The 27,631-nt window shown below is 45.8% G+C and overlaps 1 protein-coding gene across 4 annotated transcripts in view; it reads left to right on the forward strand.

Annotated features, from left to right (window-relative positions):
* The window catches only part of KDM3A (lysine demethylase 3A), a 546,931-nt gene that overhangs the window by 321,974 nt on the left and 197,326 nt on the right, over window positions 1-27,631 (forward strand). For all 4 annotated transcript variants that reach the window (XM_029592841.1, XM_029592851.1, XM_029592832.1 and 1 more), the window contains one exon: window positions 18,120-18,312. In XM_029592841.1, coding sequence (XP_029448701.1) covers window positions 18,120-18,312 — 193 coding nt within the window. The remainder of the gene's footprint in view (window positions 1-18,119; window positions 18,313-27,631) is intronic.

The raw sequence follows: 27,631 nt of genomic DNA on the forward strand, positions 1-27,631 counted from the left end.
GTGACATCACCCATATGTGAGGACTATATCCTGCTGTCCTGGGATAACACCTATTACAAGGTAAGCAATTTTGCTATACTGATGAGCTGCAGGTGGCACACTTGGAATGCCAGTGCCTCGAAGCTTTGCTCTCTGACTCCATCTACTGGTGGGAGTGCATAATCCACTGGTCTGGACTGATCTGTGGTATTACAGGAACGAAAATTAGCAGGTAAGAACCAGTTTTCCTTTTAATTTTGAGGAATCATATCAGGCATGCAATCCTTAAAATTGTCAAATGTGGCCACAAAATGGCATCTGTGGACCTAACAAGCTCTGTCTAAAGTGTATGGGACACTTCTATGACACCAGTGACTGTAAGGCCTGTGAAAAGATATATGTGCTATCAGATGCGGGAAACATAAAATATTTCCTTTAGAAAAAAGGAAGACTTTTTTTCTTAGGGCAAATCAGTACTTAAAAAGAGATCAGTTTCTAACACATTGCAGTAGATTTTCCTCATCTTCAGTCCTTACTAATTAGAAAGGCCTCCATCAGGCCACAGATCTCAACACAGAGACCATACGTCTGCACTTAGTTGATTTTCCTTTCTGTGCAGTGTTTAAGTGTCATCCGCAGAGACCATTATGGTGCCAAGAAAAAATCTATTCCAACACAAAGTTCCTCAGTGCTAAAACATTCAGTGCCAACTCCAGCGGAATCGAAAGTCTGCATTGAAGTCACCCCCTATTCTGGTACAGAATCTGATGCTTCATCTGTAGCTTTTCCTTCAAATACACAAGTCATGCATTTGTGCAAAAAATGTAGTAAGAATGTTTTCTAAAATCATTCCAAGACTGTTCCTGTTGAGATTTCTCAGCAAATATTCTCCCATCATTCATTCTACCATTGCAAGAGCCATCAGAGCAAAAGGGAAATTTCTCAATCTGTCCCCAGCCATGCTTTCATCTCACTGATTCCCAGTTTTTCATCATATATTCTTTTTCTGAACTTCAGGCTTGATAGGTCTGTCTCCAGATCCCTATCCTGAGAAACCTAGGAGCAATATAGTACTTGAGGAGGTCATATCCATCTTTAGAATAAAAGCTGGCTGAGTCCATCTTCAACTTGCAAGTGGATCCTGAACTTTCAGATGAGTTCCCAGGGCTTCTAAAATATATTGAAAGTGTCAAAGCAGTTGTGTGCAGTTATGATGTACAATGCCCTTTGGGATCTGTGGGTCAAAATGTGGCTCATTTCTTTCTCTGCACAGCCTACAGCCAAAAGAATTGACTTAAAGTATAGAGTCAAGGACTGCCCAGGCCACATGACTCAACTACCACATGATTCAGTTGTGGTAGTCACTTAAGGTTAAAATAGTTAAGATCTATGCTTATCCCAGGACAAGCAGGATGCTAGTCCTCACATATGGGTGACGTCACTGAACGGAGCCCAGGCGGGAAAACTTTCTGTCAAAGTTTCTAGAAACTTTTGACTGGCCCCAGTGAGGCCACTGAGCATGCCCAGCATGCTATGATATTCTCTGCCACAGGTGTCTCTCTTCAGTCTTCGTTTTTTCCGCGCTGCAGCCAGCATCGCGGAACCGGAGCCGTTGAGTTGTTTCTCAACCTTCTTGTGACTTATTAGTCTAAAAAAAGTGATATTCTCTCTTATAAAATCTCTCGGGGTCTCTCCTTACCGGCCGGTAAGTAACCCAGTCTTGATTTATTTTCGGAGAGTAGGAAAAAATTTTACCTCAGTCGAATCGACGGCCGTCATTCGAAAAAAATGTCCACAGGATTTAAAAAATGTCCTGTTTGCGCTAGAAAAATGTCACTCACGGACCCGCACACCGAATGTGTGATGTGTTTGGGTGACAAACATGACATACAAAATTGTCCGCAATGTGCAGAAATGACGCCGAAGTCGAGGAAAACCAGGCTTGAACAAATGGAACATTTGTTCAGCCTGCAACTTATACCTTTCCCGTCGCAGTCGTCGAGGTCGTCTCCGGCTGGAGCGACTAAGCGAGTAATTCTTAAAAAACCTCGCCCGGGACCGTCGGGGGATCATTCCTCTCTTTCCTCGTCTTCGACGTCACCAAAATCCTCCGAAAAATCGAAGTCAAAACATCGACACAGAAGCCCCCCGTTGTCTGACTCTGCTTCCCAGCAACCCTCGACAGCGAAGCGGCCTAGAGAACAGGACACATCGGAGTCTTCAACGCCTCGGCCTACCTCGACTCCGTTAATGATGCCAGATCCCATACAAACAGCTTGTCAGGAACTGGTACCTCAGCCTGCGCCACCGCCCGCAACCGCTCTGCTTCCATCGGTTGTGCGGCCGGAATTGTCCGATTTCATCCGACAAGCGATTTCTCAGGCTTTCAAAGAACAATTTACAATGCCGACTTCATTGTCGATGCCGATGATTTCCTCATCGATGCCGGCAACTTTGCCGATGCCGGTGGGCACACCGATGCCGGGGCCATTCTTGACCTCGACGGGACACAGGGACTCGACGTCGACACCGAAGATCATCACGTCATCGACGTTCATATACGCACAGCTTCCAGCGATTTCGTCGATACCCTTAACTTCCATGTTACCACCATCGACGGACTCGACACCACGGGCACCACCCTCGACAACTTCGAGGGCACCCATTCTTTCCTCGACGATACCTGATCAGGACACTACTGATACACAAGAATTGGCACTTTTTCAACGCCTTTTCAAAAAATATCACAAAGTTGTCGACACAGCTCCTCAAAAATCCCTGGAAGTGACTCCTCCCACAATATCCCTCGATGACCCATTACCTGGGCCTTCGGGTGTTTTCACAAGGAAAATCCCAAGAACTCCTTAACAGCCAGAGGAAGAAGATTCTTGGGACGATCCAGGGACAGATACTTCTTCTGAAGAGTTCATGTCCGAACCATCACCTCCTGAAGAAAGAAAAAGATCACCACCTGAGGACTTATCTTTTTCAAGTTTTGTCCAAGAGATGGCGGATACGATTCCATTCAAGCTCTCATCAGAAGATGATTCAAGACAGCATACATTAGAGGTGCTGCAATTCGTGGATCCGCCAAAACAAGTTCTGGCAATCCCCATCCATGAGGTCCTGTTGGATTTACAGCAACAAGTGTGGGAACACCCATGCACTGTTCCAGCAGTAAATAAGCGTCTAGACACTACCTACCTAGTGCAGCAGGCACCAGGCTTTCAGAAGGCACAGCTACCACATCAATCTGTGGTAGTAGAATCTGCCCAGAAAAAATCTAAAAGGGTACGTCCACATTCTTCAGCTCCTCCAGGGAAGGATCATCGTTTTCTGGACTCCCTAGGAAAAAAGGTGTACCAAGGTGCACTTTTATCTTCCAGAATCTCTGCCTACCAACTGTACATGACACAGTACCAGCGGGATCTCTGGAAGCAAATGGAGCACTTCTCAAATTCCCTCCCAGAGCAGTTTCAAGAATCTGCTCAATCCATTATCACCAAAGGCCTCGAGGCTGGGAAACATGAGGTAAGGGCTGCTTATGACAACTTTGATACAGCCTCAAGAACAGCAGCAGCCGGTATTACAGCAAGAAGATGGGCCTGGTTGAAGGCTTCAGATCTCAGGCCTGAAGTGCAAGACAAGCTTGTAGATCTGCCATGCCGTTGGGGATAACTTGTTTGGAGAGAAAGTACAGGATGCTGTCCAACAACTTAAGAATCATACGGAGACCTTAAGACAGCTATCACAACTGCCTCAAGAACCAACAACCCAGGCCCCTAGACGTTTTCCACGAAGGGAACCTAGACGTCCATACTACAGGCCAAGAAGGTACTATAATCCACCTACCAGAACTAGACCTTCCAGGCCTACCCAGCGCTCTCAAGCCAGACAACAAAGACCAGCTCGTGCTCAGCCTCCTCCACAGACTGGTCCAGCTGCGGGTTTTTGAACACACATCCAGAGATCAGACCCACCCTCCAAAACCCCAAACAGCACATACCAGTGGGAGGAAGGATTTCCTACTTCCAATCAAATTGGAAAAACATAACCACAGACCAATGGGCACTTTCCATTGTAGCTCACGGTTACAAACTAAATTTTCTCTCAATTCCTCCAGAATTCCCACCAACTTCCTACCCACAACAAAATTCCCAAATAATTCAGTTACAAATAGAATTATCCACCCTTCTGACAGCCAGGGCCATTCAACCAGTGCCCAGGTCTCAGCAGGGCAGAGGATTCTACTCCAGATATTTCCTCATTCCAAAGAAAACTGGAGGCCTACGACCCATCCTCGACCTCAGAAATCTCAACAAATTTCTAAAGAAAGAAAGGTTCAGGATGGTTTCACTAGGCACAATGCTACCTCTTCTTCAAACAGGAGATTGGCTCTGTTCTCTGGATCTTCAAGATGCTTACGCCCATATACCAATATACCCTCCTCATCGCAAGTATCTACGCTTCAAGGTGGGCATTCATCATTACCAATACAGAGTACTGCCATTCGGACTAGCTTCTGCTCCCAGAGTGTTCACCAAATGCCTGGCAGTAATAACAGCACACCTACACAAGCAAGGTGTACATGTTTTCCCATATCTGGACGATTGGCTCATCAGAAGCCAATCTCAACAAGGAGCAATACAGTCTCTCAACAAAACTATTGCTCTACTGCACTCCATGGGTTTTCTCATCAATTATCCAAAGTCCCATCTCACCTGCTTCAATTCATAGGAGCGGATTTAAACACCAACCTCTCCAAAGCTTTTCTGCCAGTGGATCGAGCAAACACACTGTCTCTACTGGCAAGCTTGATTCACTCCAAGGAACAAGCAATAGCTCATCAGTTTCTCACATTACTAGGCCACATGGCCTCCACAGTTCATGTCACTCCTATGGCAAGACTGGCCATGAGGGTAACTCAATGGACTTTAAGATCACAATGGATCCAAGCCATTCAACCACTTTATTCTCCAATTCAAGTAACCCACCAACTACGTTCTTCTCTACTGTGGTGGGTGAACAAGGACAATTTGTGCAAGGGCCTACCCTTTCAACAACCAGTCCCACAAGTAACTCTGACTACAGATGCATCCACCTTGGGTTGGGGAGCTCACATAGGGACTCTCCAAACACAAGGAACATGGACAAAGCTCGAAGCAACATTTCAAATCAATTTTCTGGAACTTCGAGCTATACGGTATGCTCTGCATGCCTTCAAGGACTGCCTTACAAACAAGACTGTGCTGATCCAAACAGACAACACAGTAGCCATGTGGTACATCAACAAACAGGGAGGGACAGGCTCGTACCTCCTTTGTCAAGAGGCAGCTCAGATATGGGGTTGGGCCTTGAGCAACTCCATATTTCTCAAGGCCACTTACCTAGCAGGCATTCACAATGTAGTGGCGGACAGACTCAGTCGTCAATTCAAACCACACGAATGGTCACTAGATCCCACAGTAGTGACCAGGTTATTTCAACGTTGGGGACAGCCAACAGTAGACCTCTTTGCATCACATCTGAATCACAAAGTGGACAACTACTGTTGCCTATACAACCTGAACAACAGGCCATCCAAGGACGCCTTTGCTCGCCCTTGGAACTCAGGCCTATTATATGCGTATCCTCCGATACCACTCATAACCAAAACTCTAGTGAAGCTACAACAGGACAGGGGGACAATGATACTCATAGCCCCATATTGGCCTCGACAAGTATGGTTTCCCACACTTCTAGACCTCTCAGTCAGGGATCCCATTCGCCTGGGAGTAGCTCCCACTCTCATAACTCAGGATCAGGGTCGGTTGCGACATCCCAACCTTCAATCCCTATCACTGACAGCTTGGATGTTGAAAGCTTGATCCTATAACCACTCAATCTTCCAGCTAACATTTCCCAAGTTCTTATAGCTTCACGTAAACCTTCCACAAGGAAGAACTACGCTTCCAAATGGAAGAGATACACTTTGTGGTGCAGGCAAAAGGACATCAATCCTTTCACATGCCCCACAAAGTCTTTATTGGACTACCTGTACCATCTTTCAGAATCTGGTCTACAGACTTCCTCTGTAAGAGTACATTTAAGTGCAATTTCAGCTTACCATAATCAGGTGTCAGATGCACCTATTTCTACACAACCTCTCATAAAAAGATTTATAGAGGTTTAATTCTTCTTAAACCACCAATTAGACACCCAGTCACTCAATGGGATCTAAATTTGGTTCTAACTAGACTCATGCGTTCTCCCTTTGAACCCATTGATTCCAGTGATCTGAAATTTCTTACATGGAAAACTATCTTCCTCATAGCCATTACATCAGCTAGAAGGGTTAGTGAGTTACAAGCACTAGTCACATATGAACCCTACACTAAGTTCTTACATGACAGAGTGATTCTCCGTACTCATCCTAAATTCCTCCCTAAGGTAGTTACGGAATTTCATTTAAACCAATCTATAGTTTTACCCACTTTCTTTCCAAGGCCTCATGCTCACCAAGGAGAAAGGGCCTTACACACCTTAGATTGCAAGCGCACTTTGTCCTTCTACTTAAACCGCACTGCAGTTCACAGAAAATCCAATCAACTCTTTGTTTCCTATGACCCAAACAAACCAGGGAAAGCAGTGGGTAAACATACTCTATCCAACTGGTTAGCAGATTGCATACAGTTTTGCTATGAAAAAGCAGGCCTTCCTCTCCAAGGGCGAGTAAAAGCACATGCAGTTAGGGCAATGTCAACTTCAGTTGCACACTATCGTTCAGTGCCAATACTTGACATATATAAAGCAGCAACATGGAGTTCTCTTCACACATTTGCAGCTCATTACTGTTTGGACAAGCAAGGACGACAAGATTCTGCCTATGGACAATCTGTCTTAAAGAACTTGTTTCCAGCTTAAACCCAACTCCTACTACAGCTAAACTGCTGTGATCTTCGGCTGACTCATTCAACAAAAACATTGCACTACACAATGACTCAGCCTCTAGCTTGCTATTCACCCATATGTGAGGACTAGCATCCTGCTTGTCCTGGGATAAAGCAAAATTGCTTACCTTGTAATAGGTGTTATCCCAGGACAGCAGGATGTAGTCCTCACAGAACCCACCCGCCACCCCGCGGAGTTGGGCCTTTTTATTTTTATTATTCTTTTAGCTAAAGCTTTTGCTACATACTAGACTGAAGAGAGACACCTGTGGCAGAGAATATCATAGCATGCTGGGCATGCTCAGTGGCCTCACTGGGGCCAGTCAAAAGTTTCTAGAAACTTTGACAGAAAGTTTTCCCGCCTGGGCTCCGTTCAGTGACGTCACCCATATGTGAGGACTACATCCTGCTGTCGTGGGATAACACCTATTACAAGGTAAGCAATTTTGCTATATAATCCACCTGTAAAGAAGTGCAGACTGCTAGATAACGGGTAAAAAGGTATATCAGTATGCCATGCTGCATCCTTGCAAGGATTTGTCTTTCACCCTGGTGGACAGAAGGGCTTAAGCAAGGACTTTTCTCTTATTTCCCTGGATGTTCAGAAAATGGTAATCTCTTTTGTTAGGTACAGAGAAGGGCAACCAAAATGATAAAGGGGATGGAACAGCTCCCCTATGAGGAAAGGCTGAAGAGGTTAGGGCTGTTCAGCTTGGAGAAAAGACGGCTGAGGAGGGATATGATAGAGGTCTTTAAGATCATGAGATCATGAGAGGTCTTGAACGATAGATGTGACTCGGTTATTTACACTTTCGAATAATGGAAGGACTAGGGGGCATTCCATGAAGTTAGCAAGTAACACATTTAAGACTAATCGGAGAAAATTCTTTTTCACTCAACGCACAATAAAGCTCTGGAATTTGTTGCCAGAGAAGGTAGTTAGTGCAGTTAGTGTAGCTGGGTTCAAAAAAGGTTTGGATAAGTTCTTGGAGGAGAAGTCCATTAATGGCTATTAATCAATTATACTTAGGGAATAGCCACTGCTATTAATTGCATCAGTAGCATGGGTTCTTCTTAGTGTTTGGGTAATTGCCAGGTTCTTGTGGCCTGGTTTTTGGCCTCTGTTGGAAACAGGATGCTGGGCTTGATGGACCCTTGGTCTGTCCCAGCATGGCAATTTATGTTCTTATGTTCTTATGAGTCTAGTTCCACCCAGACACATTGTATTTCCTTCGTGGGGTTAAACATTCATCGTCCTTTTCAAGGTGCTAGTTCCCCAGTGGGACTTCTTTTCAAGGTGCTAGTTCCCCAGTGGGACTTAACCTGGTTCTTAAGGTTTTGGTTTATCCCCACTTTGAGACTATTAAAAAGGCATATCTGAAGGATCTTTTGACAGTTTTTCAGGTGGCCTCTGTTCTGTGCGATGTATTTTGGAGTTGTAGGCCTTGTCTTACAGAGACCTTATCTAGTGTGTTCCTCTTTGGTCTCCTTTTGACTGGTTCTCTCTCTTTATGCCTAAGGTCATTTCTGCTTTTCATTTAAATCATATTTATCTTCCAGCTTTCTCCAAAGAGGAATGTCATGGTAAGGATAGATTTTTGTTCGTTGAATGTGTGCTGTATTCTCCTTAGGTATCTGAAGGTAACTAGATCTTTTGGAAAACAATAGGCTGTTTGTGTTTGGATGGGGAAAAACCTCGTAAGGGAGAGGCTGCTTCTAAATCGGCTTTATCCAGATGAATTAAGGAAACTATTTCCTCTGCCTGTTTACTCAAGGGTCGTCTAGCTCCGGAGGCTCTCTGGGCTCATTCCAGGAGAGCTCAAGCTTCCTCTTGGGCTTTTACTCCAGAGAGCATTTGTAAAGTAACCACTCTGTCTTCCTTACATTTTTTCACTGAACATAATAGATTGTAAGTACTTACCAAGAGAGATGTAGCCTTTGGGGAAGGCATCCTCAGTGTCTTCCAGCTCACAATACTATGGTCTGGACTAGTCTAGCAGGATGCAAAAGGAGGAAAATTGAAATCTTAATTTCCTTTTCTTGAACCCTCCTGGACTATTCCAGGACCCTTCTGGGAAATCAGTGGCCGCACTGTTATCCTTGGTCCCAGTTCTTGGGACTTGCAAAAGGTTTCACCCTCTCCCTATTCAGAGAACCCGAATACTATCTTTCCTTCTGGTTTTTGTTCCTTTCCCTTGTCTGGTTTTGGGAAGGAGGATTTTCTGTTTTTTTGGGGTTTTTTTAGATTTCTAAAATGTACTTACTATAGTTTTTTTTGTTTGCTTTTGGGTTGGGTTTTTTTAAGGGCAGTATTTGCTTCCATTGCTTTGTCATAAGAAACTAGCCTTTGCCTAGGCTGCACCATTCTGTATATCAGGTGTCGCTTGAAAAGGTGTCGTTCTACTACTAGTTGGTTGAAACCCACTTATTTGGACTAGTCTAGCAGGATTCAAGGAAAGATTAAATTTCTCTATTGTCCACAAATTTTTTTTCTGATTTTTTTTTTTTGATGTATGACACTGAGGAAATTACAGTATGGAAATAATCTCAAGTGAGGATCAGTCTCCCCTAAGTGAGAAAACACAATCCTCTTGAATGTTTTCTATGATTTTTATCCCCACGATGTAGGGTGGAAGTTTTTTCTAGATATGTGGTAATCTTTCAGTTAGTGTGCACCAAAGTGAACTTAATGTATGCTAAATCTTAACAAAGCAAAGAAATTTATTTGGTATATACCTCCTCTCTTTTTTCCCCTATGAGGGCACCTGATATTGTTGACCATTACCATAATTGCCTTCAGGGCTGGATTTAAGATTTTGGTGCCCATTGGAAGAGTGCTGTGGGTAGTGTTCCTTTGAAACTGTGCCTGCACATGGCCCTAAAACCAAGTTACAAGTAGGTTCCTCTTTGGTTTGGATATTAAGTGCCTTCAAAACTTGGTGACCTAGACAGTTGCCTATTGATAATCCAGGCCCGACTGCTTTTCTTTTGATTCCTTGGTGTGCTTTTTATCACGTGGGTGAAATCTGGTGGCACTGAATGGACTTGTCTCGGCAACCTGTAGTGCTGTGAACTCGACTGAGCATATGCCGGTGTTGCCTCATGAGCCTCCTCAGTCATTTTATTTTCCAGAGCTAACGCATGATGTGTACTTCATCTCTTCTCATTTTTCTCTTTAATTTATATTAAGAAAATACCTTTTGCCTTTCCTCACTGTGTCTGCAGCCACCTGAACAGCACTTTTCAGTGCTATTGATAAAAAAAAAAAAAGGATGACTGGCGCCAAGATCTTCAACTCCCTCTTAGTGGCAGGCTGCAAGAAAACATCAAGTGGTTTCAGAACTTGCCTGTGTGGGGAAAATCATGTCTCCTAACTGATGGACACAAACTTTGCTATCGTTGTTTGGGACTGGATTACAACCAAAAGAACCATGCAAGACTGATTTTCCCCACGCTCACAATATTCCAGGGCCTTGCGCATGGAAGAGCTGCATAAATCTCATAAGAATAGCAGCCACTCTTCTTCCTGCAGTGCAGCAGCATCTGCATCCTCTGTAAAATCCATGAGTCAAAGCTATTCAAACTGCCCTGCTTGCAAAGGCTGAGGCTGTGGAGTCTAGATCAGCTTTCCAGGAAGCATAGGCACAAAAGCAGCATCAGTCTCTTGTGCCAGCCCCCCATGCATCAGAGAAATACAAGCATCGAGGGTTGTAGAGGCTGGCACATATGCAGCATCCCTCCTCGGCACTGCCAATACAACAAGGTATGTTGAAACTCCAGTGCACCTTAGCTCTGCATCTGATGCTTTCTAAACATGGTGCAATCAAAGCAGAGTACATAGATGTACTTGAAGTCATTGATGTATCCATTGCTGTCAATGTACAATGTGCCAGTGATCCTGAGCCATGGTGCATCTATGCACACCATGCACCCAATGCCTTCCACACATTCAACTTACAGTGGTGCACTAGCCATTGATACAAGATGCACTGATGGAAATTCTCGAAACATTTGCATGTAGACTCTTTTGATGCTGCACTCTTTTCTCCACATCATGTACCGGTGTACCAGATGCAGGCCATGATGCATTCAATGTCAGTCTTGCTCCATGAAGTACTTGGACTGTCCTTGAGCATACAACCCACAATGTCCTCATCTGGATCAGCCAGAGACACTGCATCACAATCCTGGTAGTCAAAAGGTCGTCCAACTCAACATTTTTCAGCTCCAAGGTTGACTGGAAAAGGGGTCAACCTGCTCTTACTGCTCCCATTGGTTCAGAAGCTAAGACCTCCAAGATTGGTAGTAGGTCTGCTTACAGATGAGGGATCCGCTCCCAGCTATTCTACCAATCTCTTCCAGGAACTTCATAGGAACTAATTCTAGATTTGGAAGATGTCCCTCCTCCAACCCCAGGCCAGAAAAGACAGCCCTTCTACCAGCAAGTTGTAGGTATAGTGAAGAATTTCTTTATCTCCCTTGCACGAGAGACAGATGACTCTCTAGTCTCTCTACTTCACTGTAGCATTGGCATTTCCTGAGACCGGTGTCCCAAACTCACTTTTAAGGGTGTTTTCATCATCTGACCTCCATGTCAAGGACTCCTCATCTACACATTAACTTGCAGTGGAGTCCATGTATTTGGAGGGCCCAAGGCAGACTGTTCCTCTAGATCCCCAAAGGTATGCCCATCATCCCCTTCTTCCTCAACAGCATCCTGGCTCAGTGAACCAGAACACCTAAGATCAGAAGATGAATCCATTGGCATGTTTTTTGATGATCTACCAGACCCTCCAGAATACAAGTCACCTCTAGAGGACCTTACCTACGCCAGATTTGTGGAGGAGTTTGCGATAGCCCTGGATATTCAGGTCTGCAAGGGCAAAGGACCCATGAGCAAAACTTTGGTTTACTCTAAATCTGACATACCTGCTGAACTGATGGCCTTACTGGTTTATGAAATTCTGAAATGCCTATCTCAAGTCCTCCAATGTCTTGGAAGCTAGACCTCAAATTCTGAGTTCCAACAGTCTCTGTTTTTGGGTAGTCCACCTACCACACCAATTAGTCATTGTGGAGTCTGCTCTGAAAAAGGCAAAGAATTTGTATGTACTCAAATTCTCTACCAGGTAAAAATCATAAGCTTCTTAATTCAGGAAAAGGACATTCCAGGTTGTAATGCTCTGTCCAGTTTTTATACAGTGCAATATAGTTCTGATTTGTCTGCAAAAGCTAAAACCCTACTTATCTTTGACTGACCAAAATACAGTTCCACAGCCTTTCTGGGACATAGAGGAAGCAGTGCACCACCTTCTCCATTCAGTGTACACATCCTTCAAATCTGCTAGGAGAGTCTCCACAACTTCCATTGGAGCCAGAGGTATTGCATGGCTGTGAGCCAGTTCCAACTGAGAGGATGTCCATGAGAAATTAGCAGGCCGCCTGCACCTGGAAGACAACCTATTCAGAGAGAAGCTCAGAGAAATTGTCTCGCAGATAAAAGATCAAAATGTTGAAGTTTAGTCTTTCTCTGGCCCTGGAACAGCCTGCTCAGTCGTGACATCCTTACTATCCCTATAAAAAGCAATATTTTCACTGATGTCATTTTCAGCCTTTTCAAGACAGGCCCAGACAATGGGAACACCATCAGCAAAAATCTAGTCAGCAGACCCAACCTAAACCAGGGCCCAGTTTGTGATCTTGTCGACCAATCTGCACCCTGCCCTCCTTATAGTGGAACAAATTGATTTCATCTAAGCACTGGCATTGCATAACCCAGGATTCATGTGTTCTCAGCATTATGCAATGTGGCAACAGTTGGGTTCCTCTCAACTCCCATCTTTCCTACTATTCCCCTGCATCATCCAGATCACCTGTCTACCACAGATTTTTCAGTAAGTGAAATCTCTTCTCAACCAACAAGCGGTGGAAATACTCCCTGCTTCACGACAACAGGGTTTCTACTCCAAATACTTATCTTCAAAGAGTCAGGGGGATTGCATCCAATCCTGGACTTAAGGCCTCTCAACAAACACATTCTTAAAGGATTCAAAATAAACTTCCCCCGTATGATCCTCCCATTCATTTAACAAGTCAAATGGATGTGTGCCTTGGATCTCAAGGACACCTATATTCCTATTCTAATCCACTCTGCCTGCTGCCTATGGTTCCATGTGAATTCTTCCCACTACCAATGCAAAGACTTTGTTTAGCCTCACTTCTGCTCTGCAAGTTTTCACAAAATGCCTTGCTGTAGTTGTAGCACACCTTCATCTACAGGGAATACCTGTGTTCCCATACCTGAACAAGTGGTGGTTGATAAATTCTCTTGGAATGCCGTCATAATCCTTCAGAACTTAGGCTTTTTCATCAACTTCAAAAAGTCCTCTTTGACAATCACTCAATATCTACAGTTCTTAGGTGCAGCAAAAAACTCCTTACATCAGAGGGCTTTTCTGCCCAGCAACCGAAGACCAACTATGCTCTCGCTCATTCGGGTGCTGCTTTCCAAACCACAATCCATGGCCAGGAAACTAGTAGTCGTACTAGGTCATATGGCAGCAGCCATTCACGTTGTACCATTAACATGCTTCCACATGTGGTGCCTACAGTAATCAATGGGATCAGCACACTCAACTCCTCTCTTCAGTAGTACACATCACACCATCGATGGCAAGAGAATTACAGTGGTGGTTACAACAGGTGGAGCCTCTCTCCACTTGCTTCCATACCAGTTCATTCTCACGTACTCAAGGAATTTGGTCCTTTCAGGAATCCCTTTTTCAGATTAATCTATTGGAACTGCAAGTAATATGACTCTCACTCATTATGTTCACGCCTCCTCCAGAACAACAGTATCCTGATTCAGACAGGTAATCAATTTGCAATGTTCATTATCAAATGGGAATGGGATTGTTGCTTCTCTGAGAAGCCCTAAAAATCTGGACCTAGGCCAAATACCACAATCCAAATCTACAAGCGGCTTATCTGCCAGGCATCTTATAACTTCCTAGCAGATCATCTCAGCAGTGTGTTTTGACCTCACAAGTGATCTCTAGGGCAATCGGTAGCAAACAAACTGACTTATGTGGTCTTCCTCCAGTGGACTACTTTGCATCACCACAAAGCACAACACTAGATTAATTTTGTTCCATTATTCCAAGCGATCACAGGATCACACAGGGTACTTTCCTTCTCGACTGGGGCCAAAGCCTTGTTTAGGCTTTTCCACCAATACCTCTCATTTCTAAAACAGTGCAAAACCTTCTTCAGGATAGTGTCTGCCTGATCTTCATTGCACCGGCATGGTCCAGGAAAGTTTGGTATATGTATTTCAGCAGACTTTCCAGAAGTCTTTCCATTCCATTGGGGTCAGACCCTACTGTCCTAACTGAAGACAAAATGCTCTTTCAAGCCAGTCTCCCAACCTTCAGCCTAACAGCATGGATGTTGATCGTGCAATGATCGCAAACCTTCAATTACCATCAGATCAAAAATACTAGTATCCTCAAGGAAACCTTTGACCAGGAAAAAGTGCCTTCAAATGGAAAAGATTGTCTATTTGATGCCAGCAGTATGCTTCTGATCCTTTTTTTTTGGGGGGGGGGGTGAGGGGGAATCTCTGCAACTGTTGTAATATTTGCTCCATCATGCTCATTCAAGATTCACCACTTCCTCAGTAAGACTCCTTCTGAGCACAATCACGATGAACCACTCCTTAGTGGATAACAAGCCCATTACCACACATCTGCTTGTTATCCCTCTTTATGCAAGGTCTCTGGTACACAAAGCCTTTAGTTCAGAAAGCCCCTGTTCTGTGGGACCTCAATGTTCTCTCTCGATGAAGGCTCATTTTGAGCCACTGGAAACTGTTCCTTTGAAGGGTTAGTGAACTTCACTGTCATCCAATACTCTCCATATCTATAGTCCCATCCCATCTGGGTGGTTCTCTGAACTCGAACTCAAGTTTCTACCAAAAGTAGTCTCTGCTTTCCATATAAATATACATTTATATACATTCGATACATTTAGAATAGAAATGGTTAATCTATCTCTTTTTCTTCAAACAGCCATGTTCGACTTCCCTGTTTTAATGTAACTTTCGCTTCCTGTGTTAACTGGTTTCCCCCCCTTGTTTATTGTAAACCGGTACGATAAGACCTTGTCTTGAGCATCGGTATATTAAAAGAACTTAAATAAATAAATAAATCTGTTGTACTTTTTGCCTTCTTTCCAAGACCTCATACAAATGAAGGGGAGAAAGCCCTCCATTTGCTAGACTGCAAACAAGCCTTGGCATGTTACAAATGGTATGGTTGGCTTTATCGTCGGTCAAACCAGTTCATCTCCCCTAAACACCTAGAGTTGCAGTTGCAAAGAGAACTTTATCCAATTGGTTAGATTGCATTCATCATTGCCCTACCTTGCTGGACTTCAACTTAGACTCTATCAAGGCTCATCAGATATGAGCCATGGCTTCCTCTTTTGCCCATCTCCAAGAGGTGCACATTGAAGATATCTGAAAGCTATGTAATGGTCCTCAATCCACAACTTCACGTCCTATTACTGTCTAGATAACATATTGAGAACTGACAGATTTGGACAAGCAGTCTTGTGAAATCTGTTCTTGCTGCAGTCCACTTTCCATAGTGGATTCTGGATTAATTATTAATCTCTCAGCTGCAGCCCTCAGCTTGCTTATAGACATAGCCATGTAATACCTGCCTGGAGAGTTGACTACACAGCCAGATTAGCTCAGTTACTAAGGCTCACACGGCAATGCCTGCTTGGGAACTCCTGCCCATGCTCAATAGAGCTCAGAGCTCTAGAGCAGGGGTCGGGAACCCATGGCTTGCGAGCCAGATATGGCTCTTTTGAGGGCTGCATCTGGCTCGCAGACAAGTGTCGCCATACTTCGCGGTTACCCGCTGACCCAGCTGCTCCCCGGTCCTCCGCCGCCCGGGCTTAAAATGCTGTCAGCCCGGGCGGAACGCGGCAGGACAGCTGGAGTCAGCGGGCACCGGCGTGCTCTCTTCTCCTCCCCCCCCCCCCCGCGGCCCGGAAGAGGAAGTGGAGAGCATCGGGTGCCTGCGCGGGAAGAAGAGACCACACTAGCGTGGTCTCTTCTTCCGCGCAGGCACCCGATGCTCACCACTTCCTCTTCCGGGCCGCGGGGGGGGGAGGAGAAGAGAGCACGCCGACTGGAGTCATCCGGGTGCCTGCGCGGGAGTCATCGGGTGTCAGCCGGGTGCCAGCGCTGGAGTCATCGGGTGCCTGCGCGGGTCTTCCCGCGCAGGCACCCGATGCTCTCCACTTCCTCTTCCGGGCCGCGGGAAGAAGAGAGCACGCCGGTGCTCTCTTCTTCCCGCGGCCCGGAAGAGGAAGTGGAGAGCATCGGGTGCCTGCGCGGGAAGACCCGCGCAGGCACGCTAGTGTCCGACGGGAAGAAGACTGCAGCGCGGCTCGGAGGAAAATGAAAATCTTCAACTGCGGCCGATGGGACTCCGCCTTCGCCTCCGCGAGGGCTGAAAATGAAGGAGGTTAGCGTTGGGAGGTGGCTGCTGCTGCCGCGAGTTCCCGGGCGGGGGGAGAAGGGGGAGAGAGAGAGAGTGAATGAGCGAGCAAGCATGTGTGTTTGAGATCCTGTGTGTGTGAGTGAGAGATTGCATGTATGTGAATGATTGAGAGCCTGTATATGTGAAAGAGAGTATGTCTGTGATTGAGATCCTGCCTGTGAGAGAGAGAGCATGAATGTAAGTTTACCATTGGGAACCTGTATGTGTAAGTTTGTAATTGAAAACCTGTTTGTTTGAAAGAGTATGTGTGTATGATTGAGATCCTTTGTGTGTGAGAGAGATCATGTGTATGTATGATTAAGAGCCTGTGTGTATAAGTAAGAGAGAGATCATGTGTGTCTGTGTCTGATTGACAGCTGGTTTAGGTGATGGAGCATGTGAGTATGTGATTGAGAGCCTGTGTTTAAATGAGAGAGAGAGACCATGTGTGTCTGTGTGTGATTGAGAGCTGATTTAGGTGAGGGAGCATGTGAGTATGTGATTGAGAGCCTGTGTGTAAATGAGAGAAAGAGAGGACATGTTTGTAAGCATGTGAATGAGTCTGTGTGTGAGAGAAAAAGACAGCATGTATTTATGTGATTGAAAGCCTGTGTGTGTGTAAGCGTGAAAAGATAGACAGCATGTGTGTAAATGTGTAATTAAGAGCCTATATAAGTGAGAGAGAAAAAACATTTGTATATGTGAGTGACTGAGAGCATGTGTGTATAGGTGTGTTATTGAGAGCCGGTGTGAGAGAGAGCGCTGGTATGTGACTGAGAGAGGAGAAAGTTCCAAGCAAACCACCCCACCTCCTGCTAATTCAGAACAATCTCAGGACACCTGGATATCAAACGTTCCCAGGTATGCAGAGCAAAAAAATGTTTGTATCCTTATTATTTTTCATTACTGGATCTTTGTGTCTGCTATTTTGAAATATTTTGTTGGTATCTGGAAATGTTTTATATGAGTTTTTAATTATTGGATATTCCACTCATCAGCTGTTTCGAAATATGTTCTTTTTGTTAGTACAGTTTTACTGCTGATGATTTTATATTTCTTGATTTGTTTTATAAGGATGTGTGATGTTTCTTTTTTCCTTTGTTACACTGCATACAGAGACTCTGGCTTGTTGCAGTTTCCAATTCAGTTTTTGTCTGCATGCTTTTTGTTATGCGTTTTGGTCTCTTTATTCTATGTTAGGTGAGGGACAGCACGTGATTCAGGTGAGGTTTTCTGCTGGCGTGTAGTTTCTGTGTAGGACTCTATAGCAGCCTGACTTGGTCCGTTTTCCTAATAGGAGATGTATTGGTGTCTTAAGGCCTGGTGTAATATTTTCAGAGACTTATTGTACTTTAAAAGTGTGATCTTACATAAAATGCACACATTTACTTGTATTTAGTTTTAAACATATTGTATGGCTCTCATGGAATTACATTTTAAAATATGTGGCGTTTATGGCTCTCTCAGCCAAAAAGGTTCCTGACCCCTGCTCTAGAGCTTGGAGAGATGTCTGGTGCCGCCGGATGACATCATCCACATGTAATAGAAAATTCATCCTGCTATCTATAGGATGCTGCCTCAGATTCTCTCTTTACAGCTAGCTGTTTTGCCATTTGCAGTTCTAATAGCATCCTGTTTTCTCCCTTGTTTTTTGCAGAATACGGTGTGTGGAGAGAAGTCTACCTCAGCAATAACCCTCCAGCCTGCCAAATTTTCTCTTCAAGATTCTGTTGCTTCTAGCTGTTCTTCAAAACCAGCAGTGGGAAACAAACCTGTCTCCTCAGGAAGTGCCTGTTCTTTAAGTTGGCTGGCAGACTTGACAAGTGGAAATGTGAACAAAGAAAATAAAGGTACACACATATATATACTTTAATGTTAGTTGGTCATAATTACTGCCACTACTAAAGTTCTGTACAGATACATATAAAAGACAGTCCTTGCTCCATGAAGCTTACAATCTAGTCATGACAAATAGTCTCTGGGAAATATTCAGGATTTAAAAGCAGCCTAAGAAAAGGTGAGTGTTTAGACCAGATTTGAATATACCAGAGAGGGAGCATAATGCACTGAATCAGAAGGTCTGTTCCATGCAAATGGTACAGCAAGTTGGAAAAGCACAGAGCTTGGAGTTGATGGTGGAGGAGAAGGGCAAAAACAAAATCTTGCCTGATGAATGGACCTGCAGAGTGATTGCATTTGTTGGCAAGTAAGAGAAACTTGAACTGTATGTAGAAGCGGATAGGGAGCCAATGTAGCAACCTGAAAAAGAGGGCTATAGCAACATTAAAGGGAAGCTAAGTTGAATAGATTTCAGTAGAGAAAGATGGTTTAGTGGGAGGTAATATGAGTGGGTAAGTGTTTTGATAGCATACTCATAAAGAAAGGGATGTATTTTAGTAATGGAGGAATAAATATGCTTTAGAAGTGTTTTGAATGTGTGATCAGATGAAGAAACTGTGTATTCCTTATTGTCGCACCAGACAAGTACTGACACAGATTTTGGTGCCCTTCCAGCAGGTGGAAACAACTGTTTTTTTTTTGTTTTGTTTTTTGCTGACATTTTATATAGGGTACTGTGCTCCTGCAGCTGTTCAGTATTCTGTTTCCAGCAGATAGAGGTTCAAGACCTGCAGCCTGGAAAATTGGGGACAAATTGCTGCTGGAGGTTCATTTCTTTGGATGGCCCCCTGGTCTAAGTAAATATGGGGGGGAGGGCAGTAACCTGGTTTGTTTGGTCTTGTGGTTGGGGGGGGGGGGGGGAGAGAACCTGAAAGCCAGAGGAGTCTGGCTCCCTGTCCCACCCACCATCTAACTCCCTTCAAAGATGACTGGCTGATGGCTGGATAGTCTGACAAGGGAGGAATAAAGAGAGCATTTGTCAGCAGCTGTGGAGTATTCCCCCCCCATCCCATAAACTGGTTTTGGAGGCAGTGTAATGGAGCAGGGCCAGATGATGTGGTGGTATGTTTTGTTACTTGTTTTATATTCGCTTTGTAATCCGCATAGAATGACATCCCTATAGGTGGAATAAAAATATTTTGAATAAAGAAGAGCATGGTTTCCAACTTGGAGGCAGCTTCCACTTTACAGGGAGTCTGCCAAGGAGGTCTTCCCAGAACCCCATCTCCTCTCTCCGGCTGGGAGTAGGGCATGTTGGTGGGTGGAGGGGGCTTTGGAGCTCTTGACCAGGGATTGGCCACTTCAGTCCTCCTCACCCCTTTTTTGATATAAATTTGTAGTCCTGATGCATCAGGCTTGCTATAGAAAATAGGGGTGTTCTGCAGCAGTGTCCCTTTCTTGAGGGAGGGGATAGAGGTTATTCTTAAGCAGTCCTCTGAGGTTTCTATGCTGACTCTGCAGACATAAGATATACCATATTGGGGCAGACCAAGGGTCCATCAATCTCAGTATCCTGGATTGGCCACAGTTTTAAATAAGTCACAAGTATCTGGCTAGTACCTAAACATTGAAAAGATCCCAAGCTACTAATGCTGGTAAGCAGGGGCTATTCCTTATTGATTAATAGCAGTTTATGAGCTTCTCCGGGAACTTACCCAAACCTTTTTTTTAAACTCAGCCAAATTAACTGCCTTAACCACATCCTCTGGCAATGAATTCCAGACCTTAACTGTGCATTGAGTGAGAGAATTTTCTTCAACTTGTTTTAGATGTGCTACTTGCTAACTTCATGGAGTGCCCCCTAGTCCTTCTATTATCTGAAAGAGTAAGTAACCGATTCACATTTGCCCAGTTCAAGTCCTTTCATGATTTTGTAGACCTCTATCAAATCCCCCCTTGGCCATTTTTCTCAAAGCTGAACAACCCTAACCTCTTCCTCATAGGGGAGCCGTTCCATCCCCTTTATCATTTTGGTCTTCCTTCTCTGTATTTTCTCCAGTGCAACTATATCTTTTTTTGAGATGCGGCAACCAGAATTGCATACAGATTCAAGGTGTGCTCTCATCATGGAGCAATACAGAAGCATTATGACATCCACCGTTTTATTTGCTATTCCCTTCCTAATAATTCCTAACATTGTTTACTTTTTTGACCGCCACAGCACACTGAGCAGACTATTTCCATGTATTTCCCCTAGGACAAGCAGAATGGTAGTCCTCACAGATGGGTGACATCGATGGAGCCCAGCACAGAAAACTTTTCAGTTTCTAGAACTTTGACTGGCACACTGAGCACACCCAGCATGCCATGATCTCCACATCCACGTGGGCTCTCTTTTTCCCCCCTTGGTATTTTCCTCATAGTGGTGCTTTGCTGTTCTAGTATTTTTTTTCTTCAACTTTCTTACCTGGGTTTTCAACCTCGGGTCCTTCTTCTCCAGTCTGTGTCTTCCGGCGGCATGGTAGGTTGTTTTTGCCTTTCATTGCAGTTGATTCTCAGCATGTTGCTCCTCGGTGGCCGCCGGCCATCAACCGCTCGCTGGCTGTTTTTCATGGCGGTGTCCAGTTTGACGGTGCCCCCAGTGCCCGCGGACCATGTCTATTACTGATTCACATGAGGCTTCCATCCTCTGCCTGGGGGTATTGCACAACGTCAGTGGGTGTCAACTGTGTGATCAGATGATCCCCAAGGGGCGTCGTTCCAGCCTGGATAAGATGGAGAAACTTTGGCCCCAAAAAGTCTGCTTCATCTACTCAGACATCGGAGGCATAGACACCTAGGGGCCAGGGGGAACCGTTGGACATGCTGTCCCCTATCCACGCTCCCTGTGGGGTTCGTCCAGAGAGAGAGGAGCCAGTAATGGGCCATCTCTGCTGTCGACACTCTCAAAAACATTGGGCTTTTCAGCTTCCTCTGCGCTGGGAGAACAACTGGGTCGAGCATCGCAAAAAGTCTCGCAAGCACAGTCACAGGACACGGCTGCTGTGCCACCACCAAAGCGATCCCGTGGTGAATAGGCCTTGTCCTCTGACAGACCCAGGAGTCCCAGGTGTTCCCCACCGATATCTGTGCCTGCCACCGAGCCTCCTCTGGGCTCCAACGAGGCTCAAGTGACAACTCTTCCTTCTCCTCCATCAGTCCTAGCTTCACCGAACTTCCAGGAGGAGTTGGACCGCAGGGTCCAGATGGCAGTGCCCCTGCTAGAGCGACTGTTCATCCTAATCAGGGTCCTGATGCAACTGTTGCAGGAAGTCCAGGAAAAGTTGGTTGTTCTGCCCTGCACAGGAGAGAATCTCTTCGGGGATAAGGTCAGGGATACGGTACCCCAATTGAAGGACCACCATGAGACCCCTTCAGCAGCTATCGGCTAGCGCTTCCGATCCGCTGTCCTCTATTGGAAAGTCCTTGCGGCAAGGCTCAAGGACTTCCTTTAACAATAGACGGAAGTATTACTCTCTGACCTTGTGTGCCTGCACGCCCCATGCTGGTTCTAGGGGTTGTTCCCGCCCGCAGCGGACTCCCAGGCCTCAGCCAGCTCCCCAGAAGATTCCTGCCATGGGGTTTTGACTGGGAGCGAGGGAGCATGAGTCAGCTCCCATACCCTGGCATCCTGCCCTCCAGTTGAGGGCAGGCTATTTCGCTTTGCCCACCACTAGCCCCTCGGTATGTCAGACCGGTGAGTTCTCACAATCATCCACCAGGGGTATCAGCTGAATTTCAGGAATGTCCCTGTGGACATTCCCCCATGTCCATTGTGGGGCTCATCCGCTCCACAGGAAATACTTGTGACAGAGCTCCTCTGTCCTTCTAATGGCAGGAGCGGTAGAACCCGTTCCCTTCCACCAGCAGTGCTGAGGATTCTATTCAAGTTATTTCCTGAAACCAAAGAGAACTGGGGGACTATGCCCTATTCTTGATCTCAGAGCCTTGAACGAATTCCTTCAGAGGGAAAAGTTCAAAATGGTCTCTTTGGGCAACCTGAACCCACTCCTCAGAAAAGGAGACTGGCTCTGCTCCCTCAGCCTGAAGGATGCCTACGGACACATTGCTATCTTCCCAAGTCACAGGAAATATCTTCACTTTGTTATAGAAGCTCACTACCAGTATCAAGTTCTGCTGTTTGCCATGGCCTCAACCCCTCAAGTCTTCATCAAGTGCCTGGCAGTGGTGGGGACACACATCAGGGGGTACATGACTGGCTGGTCAAAGCGCCTCCCAGGAGGGAGCGCTGCACTCTTTGACCATCCAAGTGCTGCAATCTCTGGGGTTTGTCATCAATTACCCCAAGTCCCACCTCTGCCTGTCACCCCATCTGGACTTCATAGGAGCCAGACTGGACACGATTCAGGCCAAGGTGTTTGCCCTGCGATAGCACACTTGCCCTGTCATTGTTGGTGAGGTTGGTCCACAGTTGGCAGGTTCTGCTTACTGCTGTTTCGTTTTTTGGGCCACATGGCTGCGTCAGTCCATGTCACCCCATTTACCCACCTATGCATGCGCAGGGCACTATGGACATTGCGGTCACAGTGGCAGCAGGCGTTTCAGAACCCAGAGGGACGTGTTTACATCACACCACCACTGCAGGTCTCTTTGTTCTGGTGGTTGAATCTGTCTAATCTGGGGCAGGGAGTCCCTTTTCAGGCTGCCCCGCCTCAGATAGTACTTACCACTGTTGCCTTCCCCCACTGTTGGGGGGGGGGGGGGGGCACATGTGGACGATCTCCGCATGCAGGGTCGGTGGACAGCTCAGGAATCTCTATACCAGATAAACTTCCTGGAGCTTCGGGCGAATCGTTATGCTCTGGGCATTTTGAGACAGCTTGTCCTACAAGGCAGTCCTGATTCAGACAATCAGGTGGCATTGTGATACATCAACAAGCGGGGAGGCACGGGGTCGTTACTCCTCTGTCAAGAGGCAAAAAGATTTGGTCCTGGGCTATATCGCAGGGGATGTTCCTGAGAGCAATGTATGTAGCTGGACTAATGAATGTGGTGGCGGACCATCTGAGCCGTATGTTTCATCCACATGAATGGTCGCTGAATCCAGCAGTGGCAGCCCGGATTTTCAGCCAATGGGGAACTCAGGATGTGGATCTGTCTCCCCTTTCAACTGCAAGGTGAGCGAATTCTGCGCCTATTCAGAATGGACGGACTTCCAGCCTCGAATGCCTATGCCCAGCATTGGGGCACAGGACTCCTATGTGTATCCTCCTCTTCCACTGGTCATGAAGACTGTTGAAGCTCTAGCAAGATTGGGGGGACCATGATTCGTGGCCCTGGCAGGTCTGAGTCCCACTCCTTCAAGACCTATGAGTCAGAGAGCTTATCTGTCTGAGGACCTCGCCCAATCTGATAACGCAGGATCAGAGCAGACTGCACCATCCAAACCTCTGGGCATTAGCCTTGATGGGCTAGATGTTGAGTGCCTAGTCTTGCAGCCCCTGGACCTCTGTGAAATGGAGGAGGTTCTCCATCTGGTTCGAAGGCTGGGCTTCAATCTCTTTGCCTGTCCCACTTCAAAGTTATTGGACTATCTGTGGCACCTCTCCATAGCTGGACTAAAAACCACCTTGGTCAGGGTCCACCTGAGTGCCATCAGCACCTAACATTAGGGTGTTGCTGGTGTGCCCATTTCTATGCAGCCCATAGTAGGACGGTTTATGCGGAGCCTGCTTCAACTGAAGGCCCCCTTTCCCACCCCCCCCCGGCCTCCTGTTGTGTCCAGGGACCTCAACATGGTGTTGGCGCAGCTCATGCAAGATCCTTTCAAGCCTTATGCGATCCTGCGATCTGAAGTTCCTCACTTAGAAAGTTCTCTTCCTGGTGGTGATCACTTCGGCTCGTAGGGTTAGAGAGCTTCAGGCCTTGGTTACATATCTGCCTTACACAAAATTCTTTCATGATAAGGTGGTCCTGCGTATGCATCCCATGTTCCTGCCTAAGGTAGTGGAGGGCCCTCTTCGTCTCAGTCATCTGCCACGTCTCCTTCGCCAGGGACCAGTATTTTTCAAGGAGGCAGATCACTTCTGTCTTGCGGCTTGGCTTTTGAGAGGCGCCAGCTAAGGCGACGCGGGTATCTGGAATCCGTCATCTCGATGCTACTGAAAGCTCGGAAGACATCCACTTCTGTCACCTATGTCAAGGTATGGAAGGTTTTTGAGGAATGGTGCGGGACAAAAGCGATTCTGCCAACGCAGGCCTCGGTGACACACGTACTTTCCTTCCTTCAGGCTGGTCTGGAGTTGGGCCTTGCCTATAATTCTCTCAGAGTTCAGGTGGCAGCCTTGGGGGCCTTCCTACGTAGTGACGACAGGGGACTCCTGGCCTCTCATCCGGATGTCCTACGTTTTCTCAAGGGTGAAGCCTCCAATTCGACTGCCTTGTCCTTCATGGAATCTGAATCTGGTACTTCGGGCTCTCTGTGGTCCACCTTTCAAGCCTCTGAGTACAGCCACCATCAAGGATGTCACCCTCAAGACCATTTTTCTGGTGGCGATCAGCTCGGCACGTCGGATTTCCGAGCTACAAGCTCTATCCTGTCGGGAGCCATATCTTCGGTTCACGCCAGGTGGAGTATCCCTGCGCACGGTGCCATCGTTTCTTCCTAAGGTGGTCTCGGCTTTCCATCTCAACCAATCTGTAGAGCTCCCGTCATTTGTCTCCTCTGAGTCGAGTGACCTGCGCAGGCTGGATGTACGATGTTCTTTTTTTTTTTTTTTTTTTTTTTTAATTCTTTATTTCTCATTTTCCAATTTTACATTTCATAATCCTTCCAAAAAAACAATAAAAAAATTATAACATTTCCCATTACAAATATTACAAAGTTTATATGAAGAAATCAAATCTATCCTTTATCCTGTTATAGTTTATAATGAAGGATATGCAAAAGAAAATTATTATTCAAGAAATCTAAAGTGAAGGCAAACATAGGATATTACAGGAGTCTATAGGAATCTTAAAGGAATGAGCTTAACGCAGTATCACAGTGACTTTCACTTTTTTACCTGCTAACTCTTAAGCCATGGGAGATGATGTTACAGGCCTTCGGGCTTCAATAAACTGCCGCATTTGATCTGTTTGAAAAAACACATAAGTTTCTTCCCCTTTCTTTAATATACATTTACAGGGGTATCGTAATGAAAATGTAAAACCCAGTGAGATGGCACTTTGCCGAAAAGAAAGAAATTCTTTTCTACGATACTGTGTAATTGGAGCCATATCGGGATACAGCCTAATTTCTTGATCACAAAAACTAACTGGGAATTTTTTAAAGTAATTTCGCATTACATTTGTTACATCTTGGGTTGAGATAAATGAGACTATAAGAACTTTCCTGTCTATTATGTCTAAATTTGAAGACTCGAGAGAGCCCGTCAAATTAGATAAAGCATTAACATTTTCATTTTCATTTCTGGCTACCCCTCTTTTTGTAAGAAATCTGCAAGAATTTATCGAAGGAATATTTTGTTCCGAAAAAGCTAGAGAGGTTGTCAGAAATCTTTTTAAAGTTATGTATGGCAATTCTCCTATTACTTGGGGGAAATTTAAAATTCTTATATTCAGTTGTCTCAGTCCATTTTCCAACTGCTCCAATCGTCTGGAAGATGAAAGTTGTTCTTTTATAATTGCAGTATTAACTGCAGTAGTCGTCTGAAGCTTCTTTTCCATCTCAGAAACTTTATTCATCAAGACAGTCTCCTGTTCTTGAATTCCCAAAATCTTTTCTTGTAAATTATAATTTAGGGAGTCCACTTCTTTTCTAACTGCGTTAAAGAGCGTCCTTGGCCTGCAACCAAGTCCCAAATCGCTTCTAGAGTCACCTCCCTCGGCCTAGCTGACCCCGACGGCGACTCACCAGAAGTTTCAGGCCTCTCGTTGTTCAGTTCAGCTGGGGAAGCTCCCAGCTCTTCCAACGAGGTCGCCCCTGCTGACTCCGACGTCTCTGCCGCTGTTTCCTGGTCGGTAGGCTCCCGTTCCTCCTCCTCACCTGCCACTTCCTCAGGGGACTCTCCCTCCAACTCCGGTAAGACGTCATCCGTCTGCACTGAAGCAGGCTCCCTGGAGTGGTCACGTTGCGCCGGGGGGGCACGCAGGTCTGGGCTGAGGGACGTCTCCGCCAGCGAAGCACGCTGCTCTCCTACCGCAGCGTCCGCAATGGTTTCCTCGGCTCCCTCGGATGTCACTGCCTGGGTCAAAAAACGAACAATGTCCAGTTGACTGGGACCAGGTAAGGGCTCCGGAGGGAATACCCTAACCTTTCCCTTTCTCTTCGGCATTTTCAATTTTTAAAAGAAATCTTTTTAAGAAAGTCAAGAGAGCTGGTGTTCATCTGACCCTCTGTGCCGCCATCTTAGTTCGCCGGATCGTACGATGTTCTTTGATGCATTATTTGGAGGTCACCAATGATTTTCGGCTCTCCGATCATTTGTTTGTTCTTTGGTCAGGGCCCAGGAAGGGTTGCATGGCGTCCAAGCAATCTATTGCTCGCTGGCTGAAGGGAGCAATTATGGCAGCGTACATCGGAGCAGGTAAGTCTCCACCCTTAGGGGTTAGAGCACATTCCCTCCGCGCCCAGGCAACGACTTGGGCGGAGAGTACTTCAGTCTCCTCTCAGGAAATCTGTAGGGCGGCTACTTGGAAGTCGCTCCACACTTTTGCAAGGCAGCATCGTCTGGACGTCCGCGTGCCGTCTGGCGGCCAGCTGGGAGACAGGGTCATACGGGCAGGGCTGTCCGCGACCCACCCATGATGGGGAAGCTTTGGTACATCCCACCGTCTGGAGTGATCCTGGTACGTACAGGGAAAAGAAAAAAATTATTCCTTTCCTGCTAATTTTCGTTCCTGTAGTACCATGGATCATTCCAGACCCCTCCCTTGGTTGGGGGTTTCTTTTGTGAGCCATCCCTGCTTTCCTGTCTTTACAATTCTTCACTCAGTACCTCTTGATGCTGCGAGCTGGTTCTAGACCGCAGTACTGTTTGCAAGTTCTCAGTTAAGAGTTTGATTCCAAGTTTAGTTGCTGTTGGTTGACAGCTGTTTTTACATTTTGTGATTAATTGATCCCTCTGGTTCTGTCTCTTCTCGTCTTGGCTTTGCTAGTCCAGTTACTGAGGATTGAGGCAGGGGAGGCGTGGCTATATAGGTCCTCCCCTGAGAGTTTTTTGTTCTGACTCCATCTGCTGGATGGGGGACATAACCCACTGTCTGTAATGATCCATGGTACCACAGGAATGAAAATTAGCAGGGAAGGAATAATTTTCTTATCTTCCA

The sequence above is a fragment of the Rhinatrema bivittatum genome, chromosome 1, assembly GCF_901001135.1.
Source record: "Rhinatrema bivittatum chromosome 1, aRhiBiv1.1, whole genome shotgun sequence".
Classification (NCBI taxonomy): domain Eukaryota; kingdom Metazoa; phylum Chordata; class Amphibia; order Gymnophiona; family Rhinatrematidae; genus Rhinatrema; species Rhinatrema bivittatum.